This window comes from Homalodisca vitripennis, chromosome 3 (assembly GCF_021130785.1).
Source record: "Homalodisca vitripennis isolate AUS2020 chromosome 3, UT_GWSS_2.1, whole genome shotgun sequence".
In the NCBI taxonomy this organism is placed as follows: domain Eukaryota; kingdom Metazoa; phylum Arthropoda; class Insecta; order Hemiptera; family Cicadellidae; genus Homalodisca; species Homalodisca vitripennis.
In genome coordinates this window covers 4,702,004-4,717,987 of record NC_060209.1, presented here as the reverse complement: position 1 = coordinate 4,717,987, position 15,984 = coordinate 4,702,004, and the positions used below count along the sequence as shown (strand labels likewise).

At 34.4% G+C, this 15,984-nt stretch overlaps 1 protein-coding gene across 8 annotated transcripts in view; it reads left to right on the top strand.

Moving 5' to 3' along the window:
• The window catches only part of LOC124356541 (reticulon-1-A), a 163,161-nt gene extending 150,545 nt beyond the window's left edge, over window positions 1–12,616 (top strand). For 6 of the 8 annotated variants that reach the window (XM_046807599.1, XM_046807597.1, XM_046807603.1 and 3 more), the window contains 3 exons: window positions 5,035–5,243; window positions 9,051–9,156; window positions 11,318–12,616. In XM_046807599.1, coding sequence (XP_046663555.1) covers window positions 5,035–5,243; window positions 9,051–9,156; window positions 11,318–11,375 — 373 coding nt within the window. In that variant the 3' untranslated portion in view covers window positions 11,376–12,616. The other 2 variants (XM_046807598.1, XM_046807600.1) reach the window with 2 other exon arrangements.
• Window positions 12,617–15,984: the final 3,368 nt, after the last annotated feature.

Here is a 15,984-nt window from a genome sequence, read left to right as displayed (position 1 = left end):
CGAGCCACATTTCCTACTGAGTCTACATGGACTCCCTAGCGAGTAGAGAAGAATGGACCCGAGTCCCACAGAAGAAAGTGACACTGTTATAGAGATGTGTTCTTTTAGTAAATGAAGGCGGTCTTTAGTTTAATGTAGTAATAAATATAGCAAGTTAGAAATTTGGCTTCCTCCCCCCAAGGTGTGTTTGTTTGTTAAACAGCCAAGTTTATTATGGGAGTAGCCCTAGGCACAACACAACTTCTTTAGTATTTTAATTTATTAACTTAATTATCTTACAAATATTTAAGTTTAAAATAAAAATTCCCCTTTCAATGAAAAAATCTACCACTACATCATCATTTTGGTGGAAATTTGTGTTCCAAAACAATTCAGTAATTGTAACAAGAAATATTATAAATACAGTAGATAGCAATTTTATTCTTCTCAATTAACTGAGATTCAGCGTGACCTATGAATTTTCATGCTTTGGTTGACTTGAAACTCCTGATGTAAATATTGTAGTCAATAATTTTGAGACAGAATAATTGTGGGATTCCGCTCATAAGATTTCAACACAATATTCTTGTGCACTGACTAGATCCTCTCATTATCTTAATATCAGCCTTCATTTATTATAGATCCACGAAAATACAAGAAGCTCTGAATTGTGATAGTTGTATTTACATTCACCATCATTATCTGACATTGTTAGGATTAATCAATAATAAAAATTGTTACTCTATTAACCAGATAGTACAATGCATGGTGACATCTATTAAATGATAGACTGAGTAGGTCCAATATAAATCAGTAAGCCAAATTAAAAATAATTCTGAGTGATCATGGGATGAACATCTTCAGTTTCTCCTGCTTTTTGCCTGTCTAGAGAACATTTCCCTGATTAGTTAAGAAATATGCTTTTTTCCAAGATTTTCTGAACCTAGTGATAAAAGTATTAGTTCAAAGTAATTTTAAATTGAGAGTGTACACAAAATTTCGTGACACCAATACCCACTTCTCGCACCAACCATTAGTTACTTTCCTCCTCGACCCGCAGAACATGAAACTTAAAGCCAGCTGGTGTAAGTGTTGCTATAAACCTCTTCTGTGGGACTAATCCGGCTCATTGTGCTTATTGGGATTTTCAATAATCTCATGATTCAGTCTGATTTGATTGATAACATGAGAATTACTGTAATCAGTACCACACACAGGATCAATAATACTATACTAATGATTATTATATGTAATTGAATATAGATTGTGACAATTAAATATCAATTGTTCTGATTTAAATTATTAAAATACCATAAATCAGTTGTGAATATCCATACAAGTCGTAGATTTCTGTAAGTTTTTGTTGTTGAGGTTGATTGTGTTTTGATACATGATCATGCCACTAAAGAATTAAATTGAGTTTTTTGGCTGTACCAGGAATGTCCATTGGTGTGAAATTGGGATTACATATTTTGGCTTAAATTTCCACTTGTGACTCATTCAATGAATATCTTTAAATTGATATCTCAGATGATAGGGACATATAGTTTGGGACACTTGCATAAAAATCTCAAAGAATGTAAATTTTATATTTATGTGGTTTTCAAAGGGCCTCCTAATATGAAATATTTTAATTATATCCCCTCCTCAAGTATCTTTAAAATTATTAATTTAAGATAATTCCTATATTGTTTATATTTTTGGTAAAACACATATTTAGTTTCCAGTGCATTGAGCTATTGTGTGAAGTGGCAGTCATTAAAATCAAAATAGGAAAAATTACCACCTTCATTATAGGTGTGTACAGAACAAACAGAAACTTGATTCAAGGCCTGGAAATCATAGCTCAGATCCTTCAAAAAATACAGTCCGAAAAGCATCGTGTCATCTTCATGGGCGACATTAACATAGATTCACTAGATAAAAAGCATGACTACATCCTAATGCAAGACATCCTAAAAAGCCATGATATGGAGAGACTCGATTTACCACCCACAAGGATTACACCAACTTCAAGAACCTCCATTGACTGTGTTTGCACAAACCTCCCACAAGAGGAGCTTGATGTTCATGTCATTAACACAGGAATTTCCGATCACACAGGCCAACTATGCACACTAAAGCTGAACAGCACAAAACTCCAGGCACCTTCTACCATGGAGCGTAGGCACATAAACAACAGAAATCTTTATAAGCTCAAAACATGTCTCGGCCAACAAGACTGGACAGAAGTCTACAATTCTCTGGAGGTTAACGATGCCTACAACAGATTTCTTCAGATACTGACTGATGTAATGAACGAGGCTTGTCCGATGGTTAAATCAAGAACAATGCCAAAGCGAAGTAAATTAATGTTAAATGACCCTACAACAATTCACCTAAAAGGAATGCTGGTTAAGGCCCAAGACCAATACAATGCAACAGGTAGTGAAGAGCATAAGAGAAATGCATCAGCGATAAAAAAGGAATATGACTTGAGATTAAGACTACTTAGACAACAGGCCACAAAAAACGCTGTGGCCGAAGCTGATAATAAGACAAAAGCTTTATGGAGGGTAATCAACTCGGAAAGAAAACCTAAAGAAAAAATAAACCTCCCGACTGAACTTGACATACAAGGTACACTCTCATCTGACCCAATAAAGATGGCAGACTATATGAACAACTTTTTTGTCAACATAGCTGATGACACAATCCATAATAATGAACAAACTACTGGCCAAGCAATGTTACTACCAGTTGAAAATCCAGATATTCCTGTATATTAGACCTCTACCAAACAACCAGACAGGAGGTGTCTCGAGTTATGGATAGTCTGAAACCAAAAACTTCATCAGGCTATGATGGAATCTCAGCAAAGCTTTTAAAAACTTGTAAAGAAGAGCTAATTGACCCCATAGTAGACATAGTAAACAAATCTTTTTTGTCTGGAAACTTCCCATCTGCTCTAAAAATGGCCAAAGTCTACCCATTGTTCAAACAGGGATCCCCAACCCAAGCCTCAAATTATCGACCGATTTCTCTAGTTCCAACATTCTCTAAAATAATTGAAAAACTGACACTAACCAGACTCATAGACCATGTAACGACAAATGAACTCCTTACAACCCAGCAACATGGATTTCTGAAAGGCAAGTCAACAACCACCGCCCTAATCTGTCTGGTAGAATTCCTTATTGATGAACTTGAAGATGGCAACACCACCACTGCTATTCTACTAGATTATAGCAAGGCTTTCGATTGCCTCGGCCACGAACACCTCATGGCTAAGCTTAGTGCGATAGGTGTAACAGGGACTGCCTATAACTGGTTTCACAGTTACCTGACAGGGCGGTGCCAAATGGTTGAACTTATGCATAATAGCAAGGGGATTATGCAACAAATCAAATCTGAACCAAAAAGCATCACACGGGGAGTTCCTCAAGGGTCTGTACTGGGTCCAGTACTTTTCATTTTATTTACCAATGACTTTCCAAGATATCTAAAAGACTATTGCAGATCACTAATGTATGCAGATGACACTGTATTGCTTTTGGGCAACAATAATCCAAAACATCTTGAAGTGACCTCTTATATTGCTCTTAACATGGCAATTCAGTATTGCCATAGGAACGACCTCGTTGTAAATGAGACAAAAACTAAGCAACTTATTTTAGGCAAGCACAGAGAGGCTGTAGGCAAGTTACCTGACCTTGAAGAAGTTACTGTTGCCAAATACTTGGGAGTAACAATTGATGAAAGCCTCTCCTGGACCCCCCACATCGATCTCCTGTGCATCAAGCTAAGTGTAAGCCTGTTTGTAATTCGCAGGATTAAGAACATCTGTGACGTGGATACAGCCAAGATCGCCTATTACAGCCTGTTCGAGACCCATTTACGCTATGGTATTGAAGTATGGGGAGCAACTACAAGGGGTAATCTAGAACGAGTGCTCTTGCTCCAAAAACGTGCTATAAGAATACTTGGAGATCTCCAGTCAAGAGAAACTTGCAGAAGCAAATACAAAGACCTAAAAATCCTGACTGTAGTAAATCTGTATATCTTGGAAGTTGTAACATACTCACATCTAAAATCATTAAGCCCCATAAGAACCGCAGCTCAGATTCATGACTACAGCACAAGACAGTCAGCCAATTACAGCCTTCCTACACACCATCGCACAATGACTGAGAAGAAACCCAGCTATGCAGGTGCCAGAATGTGGAATGTCCTTCCTCCAGAGCTGAAGACTGCAAGCATTCAACAGTTTCGTCACTTGCTGAAGAACTGGCTTCTTGACCACCCATTTTACTCCATGACTGAGTTTTACGGATGGCGACAATCACAGGAATTTTGATCCTCTAGAAGAAACATTTTTCACCATTCTATTTACTATTGTTATTGATAGTATATGTTGTTTTTTATTAATTTATGACGCAAATTCTGTACTTAAAGTTCATGAATAAAGCATGCTGACTTCTGACTTCTGACTTTCCAAATTAAAGTGTGAATTTGTATTTGACAATATAATATTTTTAGTGTGGTCTCTCACTTATCTGTAGTGAAACATTACATTAAAATATATTTATAATGAGTTATATGCAAGACGTCTATTGCAACCTGACTGATGTGTTCGTGAGTTTGCTAATAAGGATCATGTAATTTTTCTTAGCTTTAATGGTAGATTACACTTATCCAAATTGGAGTTATCTTTCCCAGATATAAAAAAACTGAATTAAATCATTAAGCTGGGTAAGTGACCTTATGAATGAAGAGACAACTCATTGAATTCACAGCAACTTTACCAAGTTATATTTTAACATATGTTACAAACTATGTAATTAATTTTCCAATGTCGTGGACAAGAAAGAGGCAAACTGTTGAGCTGGGGTTAGTTTTCAGAACTGGAAAGGGTTATGTTGTTTATAATTTTATGTTGTATTGCAAATTTTCAAAATTAAATTAATAATATGTTACGGTTTGATCAGTAATTATTTTTGCCAAAAGATTAGCGTCAAAAGAACAATTTAAAATGTATTATGTAACAATATATATAAAAGTTTGTCCTGTTTGTAGGGAGTTCCTGGAACTGGAACTGTCCCTGCCTCAAGACAAGGTGCGGGAGATTGTCGACACAGCAGTGGTCCACATCAACGCCGCTATTGTCGAGCTGCGACGACTCTTCTTAGTCGAAGACCTCGTAGATTCCATCAAGTTCGGAGTCTGTCTGTGGTGTTTAACATATGTTGGCGCCATCTTCAATGGAATGACTCTTGTCATCTTGGGTAAGCTTTGCTCCACAAGATGTCTTGTATAGAACTACTTCAATAATCAGGTGTTTTAAAATGTAAAAATTACGCCAAACAAAAATAGTTCCATTGTTGTCTTACAGCATTTGTAATTTTTAATTTTTCCTGACTTTTGCTTCCTTACATGTGCTTATAATTGGAGAAAATAACATGTAAAGATTATCCAAAAGATTAAATTTGGTCTTTAATGAAACATCTATTTTGTAACTATAAAATTGGAATCCTAATGCATTGTTTGATTTTGATAAAAATTTGCATTTAAGTTAACTTTTTAATATTTTTTATTGCATTATTAGGAAAATATTAATTTTTATAAATAAAGCATAATTTGTAAAAAAAGTTCATTAGAAAATTTAAGCTAAAATTTGACTTTTAACAGTCTTTTGGTACCTAATAAAATACTACAAAGCTTTGGTTTAAAATTGTAATTTATTATACTAAATGTTTTAACCTCTCGGTTATAGATTTGCGCAGTCTTACCTCTACACTGTGGTAAAGATCATGATGCCATGGCAAATCAGATTTATAACTGATGCAGTATGGATTAGGGTGTGGTCCTGATTTTTCACAACTTAGTTGCTTTCGGGTTGTTCCGTATGAAATCAACACACTAAAGTACAAAAATTTATCTGACCACTTCAGAATTTTATGAAATTTTGATATGAAGGTAGTCCTCATATAGATTAAGAAATTTGCCAATTTCCCCCCAATTATTTGTTATGGTTTCAAATTACGGCTTGTAAAGTCACTCAAAATTCACCTAAAATCCACAAACAACATTGTTTGTAATCACCATAGCTTTACTCGGGCTAGAGAGAGATGGGAGGAGTGTTATTTTACTCAATTTTAAATGCTCCTTGTTTTGATGTACAACACAACATACTTTGTTATAAAAAGCTTTTTTGCACAATAAAATTCCAAATTTTGATTTTGATTTGATCAAAAAGTGCATTTTTTAAATTAAAAAATGTTCTCTAAATAGTTCATATTTTTGTTAAATGATTATCGAAATTTCAAAATAGGTGGTTAAAGGGTTCATAGTTAATTAATAATTTATGATAGTGTGCTTACAAGTTTTTGTATAAAGTCCTTATGTACCATATCTCCTTATTTTACTTAATTTCAATGATGGTGATTATTATAATTATAATTTGAGTACTTAAAAGAGGGTTGCCCCTAAGACAGTAATTTAGTTACTGTATTTACAGAATAATTGTTCTTTATTTTATAATGCACTATATTTGAAAAAGTAAGGAGACATTAAAAAATAATCATCAGGAGACCCTGATATTGATGATTCTTCAAGTCGTTGCAAAAAAATATTTGTGATTACTGAGATGGATGTGCTGCACAATATAAAAATAAGAAAATCACTCGGGCGATTGTCATCGGCAATATCACCTTTAGCATTAACAACATTATTATCAAAGTGTTTTCACTCACTGGTGACTTTTCTCTCATAAGTTTACTAATTTTTCGTGAATAATACAACAAATCAAGTGATAAACAGCTCAGCTTTCAGGTACACAAGCTCAATGAGGTTATAACTGAACAGAGCCAAGAGCGAGTCACAGCTACCATCGTCTGATGCCCGACACCTTCACATAAACTGTTCTCACAGACGACAAAACAATATTCCAATTGCAAGGGTTTTTGTTTTGTTCATGTAGCTGGTATTTTAACCTGTCACTATATGGAACCTGGCACCATTTGGAGGACTATAAGCCCCAGCTACATACATTACTGGACATTGGGCATTGTAGCTAGACCACCCCTATCCGATATACTGGATGTTGGGTATAGTAGCTAGACCACCTCTGTACGATATCATAATTAGTTGTTGAAGATGTCAAAGAATATCTTGAATTTAATTAGATGGTTAACTCGTACAAACTTCATTAATATTAGTTTACCAGTGTTTTCTCTTTAATCTGAAATTATTTTACACCTCCAATGTTTAAACTTTAAGTACAGATTTGATTTAGATCTAATTACTTTTTGATTTGAGACATATATCAGTTTGATCAAATTTTCATAAATATCAACTAACCAAATTCACAATACTTTTAATCATAAGTCATAAACAAATAACTAAAACAACCTTCAGAAGTTTAGATACTGTTTCCAACCAAACAAAGTTCTGAAGTTTAGGTACTGTTCCAAACTAAAACAACGTTCTGAAGTGTAGGTCTGTTCTGGAGTGTAGGTACTGTTTCCAACCAAACAAAGTTCTGAACTGTAGGTACTGTTTCAAACTAAAACAACGTTCTGTTGTGTGGGTACTGTTTATAACTAAAACAATGTACTGTTTCTAATTATTGTATTTGGAATGAATTCAGCAGCCTTTGGTCACTTGCCAGGACATTCATGGAAGACTTACTCTGACCTTTTATTATCACGTTTTTTAATTTATTTGAACTTGCATCTTTATTTTTTGAGTAAAAACTAAAAGAGATATTAATATGGAGTCTGTGGCAAACATTTACTTCCATGGGGAAAAATTGTTTTCACTATATCTCAATTCCACTTCTCCCCTCCCCACCACCACCCCTAATTTTGAAAATTCAACCAGCAAAGTGTTGTATGTGACACAAAATTAAATGGGGTTAGTAAAAATAGGTTACGGGGTTAGACATTTAATTGGATAACTTGTATTTGAGTTAGTAGGGTGTTAAAAAATATTTTTATTTAATTATAACATTTTTTTAAATACAGAGTTTGATGTAAAGATACTTCCATGGTGGAAAATTTTTATATTTACAGTCATCCCCCAGATATAGCTGGCTCTATATTTCAGTCATCCCCCAGATATAGCCGGCTCTATATTTCAGTCATGCCATCTTGGAAGAAGGGAGACTAGCTCTGTTGCAGGCAGGGAGAGATACTCCCTCATGATTAGCCTAGCAACAGCCTCGTAACACTAATGGAGCTCCATCTGTCATCCTTCGCAGTAGACTAGACCTATTGATCCATGATTGATCCATGACTTCCACCTAATATATGATGATATTGGCAGTTAGTGATGTGCCGCTCCTAGACATCCATGGGGTTGCACAGATAAAAGAAACATGTCGGTCTTTGCATACCCAATGTAGAGTTAACAGGAAGGTACAAGTCAGCCAGAAGTGAACTCTCCTGGGACATTAAGCCAGATCAGAAAAACAAATTTGTTGCTGATTATATTACATAACTTTTTTTAGATACTAGGATGTCTTTAAACAAGTTCATATTCTTAGTTCTATGAAAACTTTGAAGTCGTAAGACTATGAAGTTAATTTAAGTTTTAGTTCAAAACCTACTATATACTATATACCACTATTTTTTTTCTGTCAGTGTTTGTGGCCCTGTTCACGGTACCCAGGATCTACGAGAACAACAAGGCCAGCATCGACACATACATTGACATGGGACGGAGCAAGGTGGCAGAGATCACATCCAAGTAACTGAATAGCATCTAATATATATAGTTTTTGTTTCTGTCAGTGTTTGTGGCCCTGTTCACGGTACCCAAGATCTACGAGAACAACAAGGCCAGCATCGACACATACATTGACATGGGACGGAGCAAGGAGGCAGAGATCACATCCAAGTAACTGAATAGCATCTAATATATATAGTTTTTGTTTCTGTCAGTGTTTGTGGCCCTGTTCACGGTACCCAAGATCTACGAGAACAACAAGGCCAGCATCGACACATACATTGACATGGGACGGAGCAAGGTGGCAGAGATCACATCCAAGTAACTGAATAGCATCTAATATATATAGTTTTTGTTTCTGTCAGCGTTTGTGGCCCTGTTCACGGTACCCAAGATCTACGAGAACAACAAGGCCAGCATCGACACATACATTGACATGGGACGGAGCAAGGTGGCAGAGATCACATCCAAGTAACTGAATAGCATCTAATATATATAGTTTTTGTTTCTGTCAGTGTTTGTGGCCCTGTTCACGGTACCCAAGATCTACGAGAACAACAAGGCCAGCATCGACACATACATTGACATGGGACGGAGCAAGGAGGCAGAGATCACATCAAAGTAACTGAATAGTATCTAATATACATGGTTTTTGTTTCTGTCAGCGTTTGTGGCCCTGTTCACGGTACCCAAGATCTACGAGAACAACAAGGCCAGCATCGACACATACATTGACATGGGACGGAGCAAGGTGGCAGAGATCACATCCAAGTGAGTTATCAGACTACACTGTCTTACAACACTACTGTTAGCCTTTGAGAAGTTATGGTTTTATGTATGATACCGAAGTTTCATTCAGCTGTGATACACAAACGATACAATGATACTGCTGTTCACATTACAATCCCATATATCATAATTTCTATTAAGATGAAAATCCAGGGAATAATTGAGGAACATTTTACCAATCCTGTTGCATTGCCCAGTTACTGTATTTCACTAATCTGGAAAATCAGAGACTTTTGAAGTTAAATATTTACAAATTTTTAAAATCAAAAGGATTTTGTGTAATCTACAGAAAGTTTCAATAATTAAGGGGTTTGTGCAGAACTGTTGAAAATAAACTAACCCTTTGGGGTGTTGTTATGACTCATGTAACTATGATGCTACTGATATATATATGATTATACAGGGTCTCTGAAAAACAGCCATTATAGTTTACTTAAAAATTATTTAAATAAAAGATTTAAACGTCAAATTGAATTTGAAATAAGTAAGTTTTGTTTACTGAGAGCATGGGAGGTAACGTTTACCTTGGCATGCACAGAACAGCTGTACAGTGGCAGTCCACGTCTGGCACCAGTCACGAGTACGATGTGCATGGGGACAACAGAAGGCACAGTCTTGTTCTGTGTATGCAAAATTGAAATTGATTGTTAGTGTGCAGCGTCGATTTATAGTCATTTATCGAGGTCAAAATTCACCTGATGATAAAGCAATTCGTCACTGGTTTAACCAGTTTAATAGTTACATGGCCGTCCAAAAACAGGTGATGACAATATTGAACGAATTGGAAAATCTTGCATCAGAAGCCTGAAAAAAAGGATTATTTGACAAAGTCTTAAGTTAAACATAACCAAATCGACAGTTCACAATGTTATTCATGGAACATTGGGACTTCATGTCTACAAAAATGCCACTTCAACACACTTCCTGTGCCACGAAACTGGCGCCAGGTGTGTACTGGCGCTGCACTGCATGTTTCTTCCCATGCTACTCAGAACACAAAACTCAATTTGATGTTTAAATCATTTAGTTATCTTGAATAGTTATTAAGTAATGGCCGTTCAAAATCCCAGCATCCTTTTTTGGAGACCATGTAAAAATAATGAAACTGTGTATGGTCATTGAAAATAAATTAAATTACCTTTTTGGATTATTGAAGTATAACTAGTGATGATAATATTGATCTCTTTAAAATATTGATGAGGTGGAACATCTCCACTTTGTGTTGGTAAGAGCTAGGGTGCAATGAAAATCCAAAATAGTAAAAAAATAAACACACACAAGCATGAATAAAACACAATTGTGTCAAATTTGTGTAAGTTTGTCTCTTGTGATGATATCCTTATAATGAAACGCATATAACTGATTTTAAAACTTGGGATTATTCAAAAATGTAGGTTTTAGTCTATAATTGTAGTAATTTTCAGTTCAGGGCATTCAGAATGAAAATCAATATAAGGTTAGAAAGTTTTCAATGATAAAAAATAAGAGAATTTTTGTATAAGTCACTTAATTAAAATATTTTAGTTATCTGAAGATTATTAAATTCTGCTGACCCTTATCAAAAATAAATGAATTAAATAGTGTTATTCATCAGGGGTTGCCATATTCTAAGATTGGAGATTCAAAACAAACTGTACTTACAAATCCGTGTTTTGGAATTAAGATGCAGTAGTTGGGTCCATAATACATATCTGTATTAGAGAGCAGTTATTCAATATGCATTTTGGATTCTTAATGCAAAATTATATTCATTTATACTAATCGTGATAGATTAGAAAACGCTGTAGACCGTTATAATTACTTATATGAAAAGTGAATAAATGTTAATGTTTTGTGATTGCAGGGTAAAAGCTGCAGTTCCCATCGGCAAGAAGGAACCTGAGAAAGACAAGGAACAGTAAACTGTGTTGGCGAACGATGGAGGGAAGACGGACTGCTGTCCACAGAGAACTGCCAACGCACTATACCCAATCATTCACATCTAGTTGTAGTGCTCGGCAGATCATCACTTGTTTCGTCCTGTCATTTTTATCATTTCATTTTAAATGTTCGTTATTTTATTTGTTACAAATATTTTTTCATAACTACTATTATATAGGCCTACATTTGTTTAACTAGTTTTAACATCTCGTTTATTTTTCCAAGCAATATACACTATAACATCTAATGTATTACCAGTTTTCAGTCGTCTATTCGGAGCAGGGTGGAAATGACAAATTATTTTGTTGTGTTTGTATTAATAATTGTTCCTGAGCTATACAGAAGCATTAAACTTTTTTTCAATGAGCTATATATTTTGCAATATTTTTACTTTTTATAGAAAATAGAGTTAAATCCTCTTTGAAGTATTTATATATAATTGTTCTCGTGCAATGAAAACCTATAAAATCGCTTTAAAAGCTTGAATCAAACAAGAAAGGAAAGTTTTGTATAAAGTTTATTGAAACGTTTAATCGATTATGTTGCATGCTTGAAACTCTATCCGTGTTGACTCTGCCTGTTACCGTGTCCGTTGGTTATTTTATACAGCCCTTGTTCATTTCAGTGTTGCTTGTTTTCTGCTAGTGAATCGTCGTTGTCACGTAAAATATTGTTTTTATATTGGTCAAATAAAAAAAGACTATTTTTCAAGTTTATGGTTAAACACCTTATCTCCTTGTGTATAGTGGAAGGATGTTGACATATATATATATAAATATCTTATTTATTATTATACGTAGTTATGCTGTCAAGAAAGAAATTAGTGTTAAGATTTAAACTATATACAGTTTTATAAATATTCTACAAATGGTTCGACTTATTCTGACTGATAAAAACGCACGGTAAGTTTTTAAGACTTTTTCCAAGAGTGTAAGATTTTTAAGCCGTTTTAGAAGAGTGAATGCATTTTTACTTAATTTCCTCACATTATAATTTGTAACTCCTTGTTTAGCTTGATGTAATGTGGCTGTTAAACTGTGAGAAAGGAGGGGGAGGGGGGAATTGTGATGGTGCAATGGTCGAGTGCTTCACACGATCAGATCTTTGTAAAGTTAATTTATTTCTAAATGTACCGCTGGTGGATAGATTAAGTATAGGACCCTTGTAGGTTAAGTTTCTGTTATGTGCTTTGTACACTAAATACAGAGGTGAAAAAAACTTATATTGGTTGTTTTCTTCTGACCTTGTATGTTATTTTTAAGATTCATACCAATCTCATTCTCAAAGTTTTATAATTATTTACAAGTGTCCAAAATGTAGCTGAGGTCCATCCGTGCAAATTTTGAGAATATTAGGCCTTACAAGCCAAGAACGAGAATGTCACCTAGCCATACCTCATGTTTTTCAAAATTAACGTTTTTCATTAAAAAATATATACTAGTAACAGTATTTATTTGCAATGGTAGTATATACATAGTCTTTTTTTGACTAACCGTGTGAATTCCTAGAATATAGACAAGCTGTCATGCACCCTTACTGTTTGTCCAAAACATTTGTTTCAGTATATTGGTGTGTCTGTTTTCAGATATTATGTGTCAGTTATGATAAAAAAAAAAAAAATTTCCACCACATTTATTTTGACATTAATTTTTATCAAAAGGCAGTTATGGTACAAAAATGGCAGCCCCAATGTTTTGTATTGTAACTTTGGTTATATATGTAAACAAAAGTCAAAAGCTACTAAACAGTCATTAACACCTATTCACAAAAATGGTTTCTTTTTAGTTTGTTTTAGCGTGATGTTGGAAATACTTATTATTTTTCTTCAATAATGTTTGTTGTATGTCCAAACAAACATTGGAATCAGTTACACAATCGTTAAGAAACCATTGATCCAGGCTGTGAACATGTCATGGCAGTAATATACAGTACATCATCTCGACTCTGATGAATCCAATATAATTTATCAGGTCACGTATTATTGCTGTGATCATTTTTGCAATTGAGTTGATAAATAAATTTAAAATAATAGTGTTTTTAATATATATTTTTAATTTTTCTGTATTTTTTAAATATTTATATAATTAAATTAATTCAGTTCTCCATTCATAACCAAAAAACTTGAAAATCAAATCTGATCATATATGACATTCAAATCCAGTATAATCAATGAGAGAAAATTTGGTTATTGTGACAGTTGTCAACTGGTTGTAGCAGTAAGTCCCAAATGTAAACATATCAGCGGACACCTGAACATGTATTATTATAAGATCATAAATAGCCTCTTTTACCTTAACTTCCACCATTTGTTGTGATACCAATTAAAGGTAACATGGATGAAAGAAACTATTTTAAGTTGATAACAAAGTTTTTGCATAAACAAACTAGTTTTTTTACAAAAGTATCATTTTCACTTTTAGGAACATAAGTTCTTAATATTTGCAGAAAAAAATCATTAAAATTGTAAATTTGTTATACAGAGAGCAGCAAAAATATCGTGATGGTTCAGTCGGGCAGTCATGTGGGGAGTAGCTTGCAGCTTACTCTCAAGTATACTCACCACGGTTTCAGTGGCCAAGGAACATCGGTTAAGTGTACACCTTGTGTTTGCTCTCGTGATGTGTTTTAAAACTGGCAATTTTATTAGACATGACTTTCATTACAGTAAAATAAGAGTGCTACCTGAACATTTTAGATAAGTTTTTTATTGCCGATCTAAAAGAAACAATGATAGCTATGAAAAATTATTCAAATAAGATGGGGTAGTGCCCATACAACATGTTATGGATAATCTCCTCAGTGGGATTTGTGATCAGGTAATTTCTAGTAATGTTACTGTCCCACATGTCCAGCTGATCTCAGTATTTTTGCTTTCTCCTTTTGGGGTAACCTGCATTTAAAAAATATGCAAAGAAACTCTGTACACTAGAAGACTTGAAAGGGTATCAGCCAAGTGGTTGCTTCAATACCAAATGAGATGTTGCAAAAAGTCTCTGACAGCTTTACTGAGAGACTTGAGGAAAGGACACAATTTAAATTATATTATCTTCGAATCATAACTGATTTCATTTGTGCTTCATTATCATGTTTGCTGTGGACGATGTGAGACCGTAAAATGTGAAAAAATTAAATTATGTTAATCATCCAAAAATGACGTCTGGATGTCCAAAATGTCGATTGATGGTGTCCAGGAGCCTTTGTGGACACAAATTGGTGACCTCATTTCCAGGGCTGGACTAGCATGTCATAGCCCTGGTGTCAATCCTCATTCCCCCACCAGTACTGGCACGCGTGGATTAGTTTATGTTTATTTTTTTTTTTTATTTTACACTTCAATCAAGTGTTCAGTATTCTGCTCCTTAGGTCTACAATTACATGTTATAAACTAAACACACAACAGAGAAAAACAACCAAGATGGTGATCCAGCACTTCACGCAGTAAGCAGCACAATCTTCTCTGCCAGTTGCTGGGTTCACACTGGGGCAATGAATCAGAGCAGAGAGGCGCTCACTGTGTAGTGTGCTGGTGCAGCAGTGTTAATTGACATAACTGTACTTTATAAGGAACATGTGGAAATGATTATACATTTGAAGATACTTATTTTTGAAAACCATCAGGCATTTTTCTGCTCCCTATAGATTAGTATAAAAAAAATTAAGTTTGTGCATTGTAAATAAAGGCTCATTAAGCGTTCATATTAACAACAATTGCCCTCCATTACACTTCATTTTCCACTACATAAAAAAAACATTCACTATTATCTTCATTATGACACTTGAATATGTCAGTTTTAGTTTCAATGGTCAATATTTAAAGAATTTAGCAATAAAATAAAGTACAGTACATGAATTTGATTTGCAAAACCTATTTTTCAATCAACTATCAGTTTTATTACATCACGGAGAAGGCTCACTAGGAGTAAGAAGAGAGTCGTAAATGGTACCATAGATTGAGTTATACACCAAGTTAACACGTTCATGAAGATGTGTACCTCAGGTACATGTGATCTTTCACAACTTCCATTGTGTACAAGATTTGGTACTTATCGGGATTACTTGAAGCACGTCTTGCGCCTGATGGGGTACATGATGCTTTGCATTTCCTTATTGCTTTTTTATTGTTTACCTGTCTTTGGAGTTTGTTAAATGTGATCCTGCACACAAATAAATACCTAAGACAATTGTGTACCTCGATTGTTTAATTGTTTATGTTATGTTTATTGTTATGTCTTGGGATATACAAAGAAACATTGAAAAAACTTGTTAAAATAAATTTTTGGGGGGCAAAATTGCGAAGCCTACATACTTTTCTCATTATACTTAAACGTTTAATGTTAAAAAACCAGTTACATTTTTTTGCCATTATTATGGAAAAATATGACAACATATAAAAAGTATATAAGTTAGCCATCGTGGTGAATGTGTTAAGGGGTTTAATTAGTAAAATAGCGATGCTACAAAACAAAAGTGTTACACTTTTTTGTTTCACCCCAACCAAACTAGTGTTTAAAGTTTCTAAAGAGAAACTAAAGAGTTGACACCATTACACATCTTTGTGTTGTTATAAATAAATAACTATTGACTATAGTC